The sequence below is a fragment of the Bombina bombina genome, chromosome 7, assembly GCF_027579735.1.
Source record: "Bombina bombina isolate aBomBom1 chromosome 7, aBomBom1.pri, whole genome shotgun sequence".
In the NCBI taxonomy this organism is placed as follows: domain Eukaryota; kingdom Metazoa; phylum Chordata; class Amphibia; order Anura; family Bombinatoridae; genus Bombina; species Bombina bombina.
Genome location: NC_069505.1, coordinates 525,963,567 through 525,980,191, shown reverse-complemented (window position 1 = coordinate 525,980,191; position 16,625 = coordinate 525,963,567). Strand labels below are relative to the sequence as shown.

Here is a 16,625-nt window from a genome sequence, read left to right as displayed (position 1 = left end):
TAACTTGGTGTTGAGCGACAGAGGATCTCCGGATTGGCCGAGCCTGTAAGAAGGTTCCTACGTAAAAGCGCATTGCACTACTGGGACTTAGCTGACAGCCAATGACAAAAGGCATATACAGTATGTGCAGCCACCAATCAGCACCATCTGAGCCTACCTAGGTATACTTTCCAACAAAGGGAACAAAATAAATTGGACATTATAAATACATTGGAAAGTTATTTATAAATCACATACTCCATCTGAATCATGAAATTAAAAAAATGTGTTTCATGTCCCTTTAAATTTCAGGGAGCAAAATAAGTAATTAAAAGGGACACTCAAGTCAAAATAGAATTTTATGATTTAGATAGAGCAGCAGTTTTAAGACATTTTCCAGTTTACTTCCATTATAGAATTTTGCTCAGTCTTTTTATATTCACACTTTCTGGGGAACAAGATCCTACTGAGCATGTGCACAAGCTCACAGGGTATACGTATACTAGTCTGTGATTGGCTGATGTCTGTCACATGATACAGGGGTCCGGAAAATGAGAAAAAATACTTTAGTCAGAAAAAAAAATCTACTACTTGAAATTCAGAGTAGGTGTTATTGCATTGTTTTTTTATTATTCCCATGTTAATTATACAATTCTACTGCACTGAGTGGTCCTTTAGCATATTAAAAAGTTGTTTTACTATGTATAAGTATTTTATAGTTTATTGTCCCTTTAAATGCATGATACACAATGAGTTTTGATGTCACAAAAAAAAACAACCTAACCTCTCTGCGGAGACTATCTCGCTTTGCAGAGAGCAATGGTGGCCCTGCTGTGAAATTGCGCATTATCTATAAATCACATGATCACATAGCAACAAAAGACAAAAAAAGTAACACAAATTATAGGTTGCAGCAGATCAGAAACTAATTACACGTTATTTATAGAACAATGTAAAAATCAGAAGTATAAAGCACAAATCCTGATAGACGACATATAATGTCTACCTGCTGTGTCCGTCTCATCCTGGCAGCTGTTTTGGTGGCTCATGCCGCTCTATGGGGGGTAAACGGCATATACAGTCCACAGCGAGGGCAGGTCCAGAAAGTGCGCAGGCAGTCGCTGTACAAATCCGTATCATTCTAAGGTCAGAAAAAAAAATGATGTTAGCATGAGAATTAAACGGATGGTGAAATCAAAATGTTTCAGTTTTTAGATACGGTAGAACATGCAAATTTTAAAACAACTTTCCAATTCAATTCTCTTATCAAATTTGCTTTGTACTCTTGGTATTCTTTGTTGAAAACTGCATTTAGGGATGCTTCAAGAGCAGCAACACAGAGGGAGAAAGCTGGTGATTGGTGGTTGCATACATTGTCTCTTGTCATTGGTTGACAAGATGGAGTAGATTAATTAAGTGCCGGGCGGACATGATCCACTGTAGCGAATCATGTCCGCTCGACATTGCTAAAGGCCGACAGCATACGCTGTCAGCATTTAACATTGCACAAGCATTTTCAGTGAAATGCTTGTGCAATGCTGCCCCCTGCACATTCACGGCCAATCGGCCGCTTGCAGGGGTTGTCAATCATTCCGATCGTATCAGAGGTGGGGGACGAGTTAAGGAGCAACAGCTGCTTGTTAAATCTACCCCGGTGTGTTCAGCTAGGTTCCAATAGCCTCCCTAGACTTACACTTAGACAAAAGGATACCAAGAGAACAAGGCAAATTGGATAACAGAAATTAGTTGGAAAGTTGTTAAAAATCACATTCTTTGTCTGAATTATGAAAGTTTTATTTTGATTTACTGTGCCATTAAAAGAATGAGAGTCTGTGTGAGTAATAATTCAGATATTTTTTTCACTCTTACGGTCAGGCAGTTATAGGTGAGGAAGTTGGTCACGCTGTATCCTCCTTTCACAGTATTCGGTTTCATATCCTGACTACCAAACACGCCAGGCATGCTGGGAGCGGAGCCGTCTGCCTGTGGTCCTACATATAAATTTTGTGTCTCTAGCCCAGCCAGCCGTCTTAAGCTGTACACAACCTGCAAGATAAAAGGCATCACTGTGGAACAAGAAAAGGTCATTGGGATTAGCCTGCCCTGTCCATTGGAAGTTGTGATGGCTATTGGATAACTCAGCCTCCATATTTGCAAAATCATTAACAAAAAAAAACTGACTTGCATCTCAGAAATGTTGGAGATTTTTTTTAAGTAAAGATGTGCCCATGCATGTTTGTTCTGATTTAAGTGTTGCTCTTCTTTTCTGCATTTTTTTATTTAAAACCAAAATGCCGAAAAACAGAATTTATGTTTACCTGATAAATTTCTTTCTCCTACGGTGTGTCCGGTCCACGGCTTCATCCTTACTTGTGGGATATTCTCATTCCCTACAGGAAGTGGCAAAGAGAGCACAACAGCAGAGCTGTCCATATAGCTCCCCCTCTAGCTCCGCCCCCCAGTCATTCGACCGACGGTCAGGAGAAAAAGGAGAACCATAGGGTGCAGTGGTGACTGTAGTGTACAAAAACAAAAATTTTAAACCTGACTAAAAGCCAGGGAGGGCCGTGGACCGGACACACAGTAGGAGAAAGAAATTTATCAGGTAAACATAAATTCTGTTTTCTCCTACATTGGTGTGTCCGGTCCACGGCTTCATCCTTACTTGTGGGAACCAATACCAAAGCTTTAGGACACGGATGAAGGGAGGGAGCAAGTCAGGTAACCTAAACGGAAGGCACTACTGCTTGTAAAACCTTTCTCCCAAAAATAGCCTCCGAAGATGCATAAGTATCGAATTTGTAAAATTTGGCAAAAGTATGCAGAGAAGACCATGTCGCTGCCTTACAGATCTGTTCAACAGAAGCCTCATTCTTGAAGGCCCATGTGGAAGCCACAGCTCTAGTAGAATGAGCAGTAATTCGTTCAGGAGGCTGCCGTCCAGCAGTCTCATAAGCCAATCGGATGATGCTTTTTAACCAGAAGGAAAGAGAGGTAGCAGTAGCTTTCTGACCTCTCCTCTTACCAGAATAGACGACAAACAATGAAGATGTCTTTCTGAAATCCTTTGTTGCGTCTAGAAGGAATTTTAAAGCACGAACCACATCTAGATTGTGTAACAAACGTTCCTTTTTAGAAACTGAATTAGGACACAGAGAAGGAACAACTATTTCCTTGTTAATATTCCTATTGGAAACCACCTTTGGAAGAAAACCAGGTTTGGTACGTAAAACGATCTTATCTGTATGGAACACCAGATAGGGTGAATTACACTGCAAAGCAGACAATTCAGAAACTCTTCTAGCAGAAGAAATAGCAACCAAAAAGAAAACTTTCCAAGATAGTAACTTAATATCTATGGAATGTAAAGGTTCAAACGGAACCCCTTGAAGAACTGAAAGAACTAAATTTAGACTCCATGGAGGAGTCACAGGTCTGTAGACAGGCTTAATTCTGACCAACGCCTGTACGAATGCCTGAACATCTGGCACGGCTGCCAGACGTTTGTGTAACAAGACAGACAGAGCAGATATCTGTCCCTTTAAAGAACTAGCTGACAGACCTTTCTCCAAACCTTCTTGGAGAAAGGAAATAAACCTTGGAATTCTAATTTTACTCCATGAGTAACCCTTGGATTCGCACCAATAGAGATATTTCTGCCATATCTTATGGTAAATTCTCCTGGTTACAGGCTTTCTAGCCTGAACCAGAGTATATATAACTGATTCCGAAAACCCACGCTTAGATAGAATCAAGCGTTCAATCTCCAAGCAGTCAGCTGCAGAGAAACTAGGTTTGGATGTTCGAATGGACCTTGCACTAGAAGGTCCTGTCTCAATGGTAGCTTCCATGGTGGAGCCGCCTGGGGAGTAGAGGAAACGGTGGAAAGACATACGCTAGATTGAATGACCAAGGCGCCACTAATGCATCTACCAATGTCGCCTTGGGATCCCTGGACCTGGACCCGTAGCGTGGAACCTTGGAGTTCTGACGAGACGCCATCAGATCCAGATCTGGAATGCCCCATAGTTGAGTTAACTGGGCAAAGACCTCCGGGTGAAGTTCCCACTCCCCCGGATGGAAAGTCTGACGACTCAAATAATCCGCCTCCCAGTTGTCTACTCCTGGGATGTGAATTGCAGGTAGATGGCAGGAGTGATCCTCCGCCCATTTGATGATCTTGGATACTTCTCTCATCGCCAGGGAACTCTTTGTTCCTCCCTGATGATTGATGTACGCTACAGTCGTCATGATGTCCGACTGAAATCTTATGAATTTGGCCTCCGCTAGTTGAGGCCAAGCCAGGAGGGCATTGAATATCGCTCTCAGTTCCAAAATGTTTATCGGGAGAAGAGATTCTTCCCGAGACCATAGACCCTGAGCTTTCAGGGAGTCCCAGACCGCGCCCCATCCTAAGAGACTGGCGTCGGTCGTGACAATGATCCACTCTGGTCTGCAGAAACTCATTCCCTGGGACAGGTGATCCTGAGACAACCACCAGAGGAGCGAGTCTCTGGTTTTCTGGTCCATTTGTATCTGGGGAGACAAATCTGCATAATCCCCATTCCACTGCTTGAGCATGCACAGTTGCAATGGTCTTGGATGAATTCTGGCAAAAGGGACTATGTCCATTGCCGCAACCATTAGACCGATTACCTCCATGCACTGAGCCACAGAAGGCTGAGGAATGGCATGAAGAACTCGACAAGCATTTGAAAGTTTTGACTTCCTGACCTCCGTCAGAAAGATTTTCATTTCTACCCAGTCTATTATTGTTCCCAGGAAGGGAACCCTTGTGACCGGGGACAGAGAACTTTTTTCGACGTTCACCCTCCACCCGTTAGACCTTAGAAAGGCTAGAACAATATCCGTATGAGCCTTCGCTTTGTGGAAGGACGACGCCTGAATTAAGATGTTGTCTAGGTAAGGTGCTACCGCAATGCCCCTTGGCCTTAGCACTGCTAGAAGGGATCCTAACACCTTTGTAAAAATTCTTGGTGAACTTTGTGGATCGGAATATGCAGGTATGCATCCTTTAGGTCCACGGTAGTCATGTATTGACCCTCCTGGATCATTGGTAAAATTGTTCGAATTGTTTCCATTTTGAATGATGGAACTCTGAGGAATTTGTTTAGGATCTTTAAGTCCAGAATTGGCCTGAACGTTCCCTCCTTTTTGGGAACTACAAACAGGTTTGAGTAAAAACCCAGTCCTTGTTCTGCTTTTGGAACTGGGTGTATCACTTCCATTTTTAAAAGGTTTTCTACGCAATGTAAGAATGCCCGTCTCTTTGTCTGGTCTAAAGACAAGCGAGACATGTGAAACCTTCCCTTTGGAGGAAGGTCCTTGAATTCTAGGAGATACCCCTGAGAGACAATCTCTAAAGCCCAGGGGTCTAGGACATCTCTTGCCCAAGCCTGAGCAAAGAGAGAGAGTCTGCCCCCTACCAGATACGGTCCCGGATCGGGGGCTATCCTTTCATGCTGATTTGGTAGCAGCAGCAGCCTTCTTGGCCTGTTTCCCCTTGTTCCAGCCTTGCAATGGTTTCCATGCTGGTTTGGGCTGGGAAGTGTTATCCTCTTGTCTAGAGGCTGTAGAGCTAGGAGCCGGTCCGTTCCTGAAATTGCGAAAGGAACGAAAATTAGACTTATTTTTTGCTTTGAAAGGTCTATCCTGTGGAAGGGCATGGCCCTTTCCCCCAGTGATGTCTGAAATAATCTCTTTCAATTCTGGCCCGAATAGGGTCTTACCCTTGAAAGGAATAGTAAGCAATTTTGTTTTGGACGACACATCCGCCGACCAAGATTTTAGCCAAAGCGCCCTGCATGCCACTATTGCAAAACCTGAATTTTTCGCCGCTAATTTAGCTAATTGAAAAGCGGCATCTAAAATAAAGGAATTAGCCAACTTCAGTGCGTGAATTCTGTCCATGACTTCATCATATGGAGTCTCCTTCTGGAGCGAATTTTCTAGTTCATCGAACCAAAAAGACGCCGCCGTGGTGACAGGAATAATGTACGAAATTGGTTGAAGAAGGAAACCTTGCTGAACAAAAAATTTTATTAAGCAATCCTTCTAATTTTTTATCCATAGGATTTTTGAAAGCGCAACTGTCCTCTATTGGAATAGTTGTGCGCTTAGCTAACGTTGAAACTGCCCACTCTACCTTAGGGACCGTCAGCCATCCCTTCTGGGGTCAACAAAGGCGAACATTTTCTTAAATATAGGAGGGGGAACAAAAGGAACACCTGGCTTCTCCCACTCCTTAGTCACTATATCCGCCATCTTAGGTATCGCAAACGCATCAGTGTGTACTGGGACCTCTAGGAAATCGCAATCATCAAGTGCAGCTAGGACCTCCTTAAGTAGGGGACGGAGGTGTTCTAGCTTAAATTTAAATGTTATGGTATCAGGCTCTGCCTGCTGAGAAACTTTTCCTGTCAGAAATTTCTCCCTCAGACAGGCCCTCCCTCACAGCCAAGTCAGCTTGATGTGAGGGCACTACAGATAAATTATCCTCTGCGTCTGCTTGCTCATTGTCTGTGTTTAAAACTGAGCAATCACGCTTCCTAGGAAAGGCTGGCAGTTTGGATAAAAAATGCTAATTGTTGCATAGTAATCGCAATTGGTGCGCTAGATGTACTGGGCATCGCCTGCGCGGGCATAGCTGGTGTTGACACAGAAGGAGAGGAAAGCAAGCTATCTTCACTACCTTCAGCTAAAGAATCATCTTGGGCTATATTTTTAAGTGTGATTGTACTGTCCTTAAGCTGGTTGGACGCTACGGCACACTGCACACATAAATTTAATGGGGGAACCACCTTGGCCTTTGGACATACAGAACATAGTCTATCTGAAGATTCAGACATGTTTGACAGGCTTAAACAGAACTACAATGCAATAAAAATTATTTTTGACAAAAACGTTACTGTCTCTTTAAATAACAAAAGCGCATACATTATTACTGAAACATCAAAAAACCATGAAATAAACATCAGATTTTAATGAAATTTTCACCACAGAGCCTTAATGCTTTGAAAAGATTGCACACAAATTCAGACCAATTAACCCCTTAATGCCCAAACCGGAGCTAATAACAGTTATTAACCGGTTAACACACTACAGTACTAGGCCCAGCTTCCCCTGTAGCCTTTACCTTTCTTAGGGATTATTTTAGTAGGACATAAGCCTCTCTGGAGTCCTTTCTGATGCCCCACATGAAGCTGCATGGACTGCCTAGGCAAAATCAACTGCGCAATTGAGGCCTGAAAATGAGTCCTCCTCCCTCTTCGTTCCAGAGTGCAGGGGCCTTTCTGACTAGATTTAGGTGTCCAAATAAGTGCCAGGCCGAAATTAAACCTCAAAAGTGTTTTAAAGTCTGCAAAAACACCTTATTTATAGTGAAAACATGCTAAAAAGCAATCGATTTTAAAGCCCACAATAGTGTCAACCAGCATAGAGCCCTAAATATAAGCCATCATTTTATACAGAGTTTAAGAAAAAATGGCTTACCTATCCCAGAGGGAATTTCTGACAGTCTTCTAGCATTACATGGTCTTGTTAGAAAAATGACTGATCATACCTTAAGCAGATAAGCCTGCAAACTGCTCCCCCCAACTGATGTTCTCTGGTTTCAACAGTCCTGCGTGGGAACAGCAATGGATTTTAGTTACTGGTGCTAAAATCATACTCCTCTCAACAGAAATCTTCATCACTTTCTGCTGTAGAGTAAATAGTACAAACCAGCACTATTTTAAAATAACAAACTCTTGATAGAAGAAATAAAAAACTACAACTAACACCACATACTCTTTACCACCCCCGTTGAGATGCTACTTGTTCAGAGCGGCAAAGAGAATGACTGGGGGGGCGGAGCTAGAGGGGGAGCTATATGGACAGCTCTGCTGTTGTGCTCTCTTTGCCACTTCCTGTAGGGAATGAGAATATCCCACAAGTAAGGATGAAGCCGTGGACCGGACACACCAATGTAGGAGAAATGAATCAGAGATCGCTACGGTAGCTGTAATGTCCTTTCCTTCATTTTCTTTTTTTATCTATATTTACGTAGAAACCTTTTCTTTATTAACTGCTAGAGAATACTAAATACACGTAAATTTCCCAAATATTAATAACAGGATATAAACCAGACATTTTACCAGGGCTGGATTGCCTGCCGGGATACTGGGTAAAATCCCGGTGACAAACCGGGCTTATGGCAGAGAGAGCACAGTGAGCAGCTGAGGATGCTCAAGTTCGCATAGTGAGGCAATAGCTCTGCTTTAACAGCACTGTGGGGAGTCGGGGGATATCATGCGACATAGCACACATGACATGGAGGGAGCAGAGCTGGAGGCAACAGCGGCCAGCATACAGGGCTCACGAGCACAGGAAGCTCAAGTAGGTTAGCAGTATAGTGGCACCACTGTTAGGGGTGGGGGGAGGATTGGCTGCATTTGTGCATGTATTATAATTATATGTGGGCTTATACTGGGGGTGAGATTGGCTAGTCGGGGGCCTGGGCTGGATCTGTCTATACAACTTTCTAGCACTGGTCTGATTTTTCACTCCGGCCCTGCATTTTATCCAGATCATTACTGCATTCATATCTGTAAAATATTTCCTCTAGAAAGGCTAATAATTTTTTTTTTCTATTTAAAAACTAATCAATAAAAAAAATAAGATTGGGGGGGCGGAGCCGGCCAACGTCTGTGATGGCCGCATGATTTCTAGCTCCGGTTAAAGGAGCTCTTTCCACGGCACTTTAAGGGGACATCCAGGCCACTATAAAACTGGAAAAGGCAACTTAGCCTCAAGCGAAGTTCCGGAGCACCGAATGCAATGCCCAGATCGCTAAACTGAGAAGGTTGGCGACGGAACCAGATCTCAGAGCACAAAGGGCCTAAGTGCACCCCACGCTAAAGTAAAAAGACACGCGCCATTGCTACAAGGGGTAAGAGTGAAGCACTTGGTGCTCCAGCGATCACACATCAACCTATCGATTGCCCCCTGTGAGGAAAATGACCTGTAGCCCTGTCGCCAGCACAATTTAACACCTGGAAACGGCCGTGCAATACAATCAATAGCAAAACCTATTTAGGCCTTACCGGACAGACTATCATTAGCTACTGGGGCAGAAACATTACATTCCCTGCAACTACAGCCCTTTAGACAACACTTAAAGCAAGTGCAGAGACGAACAGCTGCTTATGGTGTACTATCTTTGAACATGTGAGCAATCCCTAACAGAAACCGCATTAAACAGCTTAAAACGACATCGATCTATAGGAGTACACAAGCTTAAAAGTTTACAAGCCACTTCACTAATAGTTGTGCTTAAACAGATCGACATAGACTGACAGCATACAATTGGTAAAGATACCATTTTACATCGCATCTAAATGGGACATTTGTTTATTTCCTAAATATCTCCATCCTGAACTGAAATACTCTGTGCTACCTTTACACTGCAAAGTGACTAAGCTAAATTATAGCTTGGAGATTGAAACTCGCCAGACACACTAATATTGCAAAGCCAGAAATGGCATCTAGACGCACACCTAGGCCAGATAAAAATATTAAAAGCCTAGCACCTTCCAATGCAAAAATGGACAATTTCTTTAAAGTTCTAGAATCCTCCATGTCAGCTACAGCTGATACAACAGACACTGAACAAACCACCTCTGATGTGGACTCTCCTGCTCTCCTCACTAAAGCGGACATACAAAATCTGCCGACTAAGGCAGACTTTGCATCCTTTTTCACCCAAGTATTATTACTTATTAAAGAAGGACTATCTGAAGTCAGGAAAGATCTCTCAGACTTGGGGGATAGAGTTTTACAGACAGAAGAGGATTTGGAACAATTTTCAAATACTACAGAACTCCAGAACCGTACTCTTCAAGTGCATGATGACATGATACAGCAACTTCAAAACCAAGTCGAGGATTTGGATAACAGAGGGAGACGGCAGAATCTAAGAACCTAAGAATAAGAGGCATCTCAGAGAAAGTTACAACCTCTCAAATCCAGCAACACCTGCAGCAGATGTTCCAACACATCCTACAAGAAGACGTTTCAGCCATCCCTCTAGTCAGAGCCCACCGGGCACTACGCGCGAAACCGGCAGACGATAAGCCGCCTAGAGACATAATCCTGCGATTTCAAAACTTCAAAGACAAGGAGAAAATAATGACAGCCTCGCGGAAAACCCGCCAAATCCTGTTCGAAGGAGATACAGTACAAATATATGCGGATCTGAGTAACATCACACTCTCCAAACGCAGAGAGGCGAGATACCTCACTACACACCTGCAAGACTTAAAAATACCCTACAGATGGGGTTTCCCTTTCTGCATTAAAGTACTGCATAACTCTCAGATTGTCACATATAGCCACCCAGACGACCTCGAGCAATTTTGTGACAGCCTAAAAATTCCACCTCCATCTACACGCTCGACACCCACTCCAATGTCAGGAGATAATCTACCATCACTGGCACCGAAGCAACAGAGACTTGCCTGGACAAGAGTCTCCAGGAAAGCTAACCAGGGGAACCAGAAAGCAGCCCAACAAGAAGAAGGACCGACCTGAAAATAAAGAGCTAAGAGACTGGTTACCCTTACAAATGTTTATTACCCGGTATAATAATATGCCAGAAACCTAGAAATATCTGGTAACATGTATAGAAAATGTTTTATACCTAAATTTAGATAATTGTATTATTACATCAAAATAGATTGATGCTAACTGGCCAAGCCCTATCCATCCCCTAGCTAGCCCCCCCCCTATAACACATTTAAGCTCCAAAAGGAAATGCTCCGTCATGGCAACTTCCTTTATTTACTATGATCCCCCCATCTTGTTCGAAATACTGTTTTAAGTATTGTTGTTATATTGTTAGGTATGCTGTGTTATTGTTAATGTTTTATTTGTTTTACTTACATTCTTTATTTCTTCTAGCGGATCCCCGTACTAGAGGGGATTGCTACTCCCTATACAACTTCTCTTTTCCCTCCTACCCTTTATCCGACAGAGACGAAACTGAAAGGTACCAACAACAGACACCCAAGCTCAGGTACTATAACATACAACTCGTACACGCTTACATTGAATCAGTAGTAACCCCTTCCACATTAAACATAGCATTCTATAGGATATACAAGCAACATTACGCAAACATCATTATGCATAACACATATGGCGGTCCCTGATCTTCTGTTAATCTCCCAAAATGTTAAAGGCCTAAATTCACCCACCAAAAAATCCATTGCCCTCAATTGGTTTCACAAACATAAGGGAGAGGTGATTTTCCTACAAGAAACCCATTTTTGCAAGCATATGATACCGAAATGCTCCTCTAAACAATTCCCAGTAGGATACTTTAATTCAGCCCCTGCTAAACGGAACGGAGTGGGTATACTATTTAGACATAGTGTCCCTTTTCAGCTCTGCCAGCAGCACACAGACAATGAGGGACGATTCTTGATCCTAGTGGGCACACTCTACAACCGCCAAATCACTTTTGCAACATATTATGCACCAAACACGGGCCAGGCTCGTTTCTTCAAAAAGCTAATCAGAACATTACTAGAGGTGACACAAGGTACACAGATTCTGACAGGAGATAGCAATGTGGCTATGGAACCGCCACTAGATTGTTCTAATAAAAAAAGCTCAATGCCCAAGAGTTCCCTATTAAATGGGGATATAAAAATATACGCCAAGATACTGGCAAACCGGATCAGTAAAATACTTCCAACTTTGGTGCATGTAGACCAGGCCGGCTTCGTGCCGCTCAGGGAGGCCAGAGACAATACGATTCGGGTTCTCCATTTAATGGAATACGCTAAAACAAAACAGATCCCTGCCGTCCTGGCCTCCACTGATGCGGAGAAGGCTTTTGATAGGCTGAACTGGCCTTTTCTGCATAGTACACTAAAACACTTCGGGTTTGGGGAACTAATGATCAAACGAATTTTCCATCTATATAATGGCCCCTCTGCAAAGGTCCGTGCAAATGGGGTCCTATCACAGAGTTTTAACATAAATAACGGGACTAGACAGGGTTGTCCACTATCACCCATTGACTTTGTCCTTACGATGGAGATCTTAGCTTGTCATATCAGGAAAAATCCAGAAATACACGGCATCCCAATCGGTCCAGACTCCCATAAGCTAGCTATGTTTGCAGATGACGTGTTGGTCCCACTGACTCTTCCTGACATATCACTACCCAACCTGACCCTGGAATTTGATAATTTCAGTAAATTCTCGCATTTCCATATCAATTATTCAAAGTCCGAACTCCTAAATATCTCAATGACCGCCAGTACCTTCGCAGCTTTCATGCCATCATGTCCATTTAAAATCCAAAATTCACATCTAAAATACTTAGGCATAATACTATCCTCTAATTCCTCGAGATGGTTTGCCCTAAACTACCGGCCCCTCCTACACTCTATACAACACTCCCTATCCTCCTGGAAGGAAAAACCCCTGTCGTGGTGGGGCAGGATACAATCAATCAAAATGACAATACTCCCCAAAATCTTATATATATTACAAGCGATGCCAATCACACTTCCTAAGACATTCATACAACAACTTCAAAAAGCCATAAATACTTTTGTGTGGGGAAGGTCACGCCCAAGGATAGCTCGAGGAACAATGTATAGATCCCTCCAAAATGGGGGACTGGGCCTACCAGAGTTAAACTTATATTATCACGCATCAGTATTGCAGAGAATCCTGGATTGGCACTGTAGAAGGACTCTAAGGCATGGGGTGGCGATTGACTCCCAGCTACTTAAATCCCCTAACCCAGGCCCCCTATGCTGGCTCCCTAAAGCCAGGCGCACCCCTGCTTGCCAATCATCCACACTTTACCGGCACATATTTAGCACATGGGATCACTTAATTAAAACTACACCGGCCATGTCCACCCTTGTTTCCCCTCTTACCCCAATTTTTCCCAACATAGAACTGATGGGGGATACGAAAACAGGAGAAAAGACACACCAATTACTGAACTATTAGACTCTGTCCCCATGGCACTCCTGCTTACACAAGGCAAACTAAAACCCAGGGAGGAACTCTCACCAATTTTATTTAGCTCCTTTGCCCCATGGCTAAAATATGCACAATTACGACACTTTATACAGACTACTCCCAATAAAGAAGACCTTATTAGATTACCGACACTTTTTGAGCAAACATGCTTAATGGGGAGCACTACTAGAGGTACATTATCACTTGCTAAAGGAATGCTCCAAAATGCACAATCCCCTCCACTCCCTCCATATGCAGCTAAATGGCATAAAGAACTAGACATAGAAATGGATGCTAAACAATGGCTACAAATTTATCGAAACACCCGTATCTCCTCCACCTCACCTAAAGTAATTGAACTCAATTACAAAGTGCTTATGCGCTGGTACTTGACACCAGTTAGGCTAAATAACATTTACCCTACCTCCTCACCCTCGTGCTGGAGAGGTTGCACTGAGCGAGGCACCACATTACATATGTGGTGGTCATGCCCCAAACTTCACTCATTTTGGAAGGGAATAGAATCCATATTGGGGAAACTAGCGGAGACAGACTTTCTTTTAAACCAGAAATTGATCCTCCTAAACGAGACCCCCCCACTCCACTGTAAAATTTGAAAGACATTGATACGAATAGGACTCAATAGCGCCAAAACACTGATCGCCCTACACTGGAAGTCCTCTTTAATACCTTCACAGGATAGCTGGTTACAAAATACTGACAAGATGCTTTCATGTGAAGAATATGGCTACTTTAAAAGAGGTAAATCTGCATTTTATGCAGATGTCCGATTCTACTGGGATTCTATCACTAACACGCAAACACAAAAGATCCCCCACATGATAAATGCACCACTAGAATAGGGAGGCTATGAACACATTACTGAACATATTTTGCCTCATACACTGTCGATTGCGATTGCTCCACTACCTTATTGCAAGCTACAGTTCAGGGATGTCTCTGTCGGATATCACCCTTTTCCCTATCCCCCCCCCTCCTCCCCTTTATTTTCTCTTTATACTTTCTTATGGTTCAATTTAGAAATGATTGTAGGTTCAGAGCAATGTAATTGCAATCCTTTGTAATAGCTCCACTTTAACTGATATACCTGGGCAAGGATAAGACCAACACTTACAGAGAGCGAATATGGACAATAAAGAACTCTATTAAGGTCTACAATTGCCAGGCAGCTCAATTTCCAGAAGCCCACACTTCAGGCATCAGATGCCTGGAGTTTGTGGTCAGCGCTGTGAACTTTATGATTTTGTGTGCGCAGATCGCACTTTTGTGATTTCTTTTCTTTTGTTAAACTGGTTATTTGTTGACAAAACCAATAAGAATCTAATTTAAAAAAAAATAAAAATAAAAAAAAAATTAAAAAAAATAAGATTGATGTCATGGATAGCCAACCGGAGGCTCGGGGCAGCTATATATGGTCCTCTGCACTAGTTTTTGCGGCCTCTGGGAAAAAGCAGAAATAACAATTTGTGTCATTAGTTGGGGCCCCAGGAAAAAGTGGAACAAAAAATGTGCGCATTTGGGTGACCCCTTGGAACCAAACCTAAACTCTGTGATACTCGACATCTTTAGGAAATATATTATTTATTTGTTTAATAGTCCTACATTTTTTATGAGGCCCTTAAAGGGATTTGAAACTTAAACATTTTATTTTGTGATTCAGACAGAGCATACAACTTTAAAAAAAAAAGTTTCCAAGTTCTAATATGAAACTTGCTTTATTCCCAGGTCTTTATTGAAGAGTGACCTAGGTCGGTGTGTGGAGCACTGCATGACAGGAAATAGTGCTCCAGACACGTGCACATTCCTGAGCTTACCTCCCTGTTTTTCAACAAAAGATAACAAGAAAACAAAGACAATGTGATAATAGAAGTAAAATAGAAAGTTATTTAAAACCGTATGCTCTAGCTGAGTCATGAAAAATAATGTTGGGTTTCACCTCCCTTTAAGGCTTCGAACATGATTTGTTTTTCTTTGATGATTCAGATAGAGCATGCAATTTTAAAACAACTTTTCCCGTTTATTTCTATTTTCTAATTTGCTATGTTCTCTCGGCATGCTTTGTTAAAAAGCATACCTAGGTAGGATCTGGAGCAGCAAAGCACTACTGGGAGCTAGCTTCTGATTGGTGGCTGCACATAAATACCTCTTGTCATTGGCTCACCCAATGTGTTCAGCTAGCTCCCAGTAGTGCACTGCCGTTTCTTCAACAAAGAATACCAGGAGAACTAAGCAAATTTGATAATAGACGTTGGAAAATTGTATGCTCTAGCTCAATAATAAAAAAGGGAAAAAAAAGTTTTATGTCCCTTTAAATGGACAGCAAATATAACCATTTAGAGCCTTCCCTTTAAAGGGACATGAAACCCACAATTTTTCTTTCATGATTCAGGTAGAGAATACAATTTTAAACAACTTTACTTCTGTTATTTACTTTGCTTCATTCTTCAGATATCCTTTGTTGAAGAAATAGCAATGCACATGGGTGAGACAATCACACAAGGCATCTATGAGCAGCCACCAATCAGCAGCTACTGAACTTACGTATATATATTTTTTTCAACAAAGGATATCAAGACTATGAAGCAAATTAGATAATAGAAATCAATTGAAAAGTTGTTTAACCCTTTTCGATGTGGTGGGGGGTGTATTTTGAGGCTGCGTTATTTTAGCAAGCCTGTAGGAGGGAGGGCCTAATAGAGCAGTCTTGCACTATTACAGGCAGGGTACATCGCAGTCGTTAAGGGGTTAAATTTGCATGCTCTATCTAAATAATGAAAGAAAAAAATGTGGGTTTGGGTTTCATGTCCCTTTAACAGACGTACCACTGAAAGATAGAGGATTTATAAAAAAGGCTGATTTTACTAAAAAGATCAAGAAGATAAATGTATTTTACAGGTACATATAGACGGCCGAACTCTATAGCACTGGACCTTTGAGCAAGCAAAGTATGCGCTCCAGTTTCCCAGCCAAGCATTTAGGAATTACGCACGTGCACTGCAGTCCTGAAGAAGAACATTGCTTATATTGGGACTTTCTGGACTATAGAAAGAACGCGTATAACCTCTTTACTTGGCGGAGATAATGGAGTAAGCACTCAGCTGGCTCAATGGTGCAGGGAGTATGCTTTTAAATGGCCATACCGCCCACGGGCTGTCTTGGGAGTAGCTGAAAAAACATTTTCCTTGTGTATTTTTTGTCTTTAAAATGAAGATATCAGGGGTAAGTTGTTTGAGGAGAGGGTTCTTAAAGTGAAGGCAAACTTTGATGAATGAAAGCCCGTTATTTAAAAATACTATTAAAAACAGGTGCACTTTCATTTATCAAAGTTAACAAATCAGCCGTTTTGATTAAAAACTTACCTTTGTTTTTTTCACAGCCAGAGCAGCTTCCCCCACCCGGAGATCCTCTCTTCACACGTCAGCAATCACGAAGGAAGCTGGATTAGTCATTGCTGACGTGTGAAGAGAGAATCTCCGGGTGGGGGAAGCTGCTCTGGCTGTGCAAAGAAGAGAGGTAAGTTTTTAATCAAAGCAGCTGCTTTGTAAGCTTTGATGAATGAAAGTGCCCCTGTTTTTAAT

At 42.3% G+C, this 16,625-nt stretch overlaps 1 protein-coding gene across 1 annotated transcript in view; it reads right to left on the bottom strand.

The window, feature by feature from the left end:
* Positions 1–16,625, bottom strand: part of DHX34 (DExH-box helicase 34) — an 81,332-nt gene that overhangs the window by 869 nt on the left and 63,838 nt on the right. Inside the window, 3 exon segments of the mRNA XM_053689501.1 lie at positions 986–1,028; positions 1,031–1,120; positions 1,849–2,025. Coding sequence (XP_053545476.1) covers positions 986–1,028; positions 1,031–1,120; positions 1,849–2,025 — 310 coding nt within the window.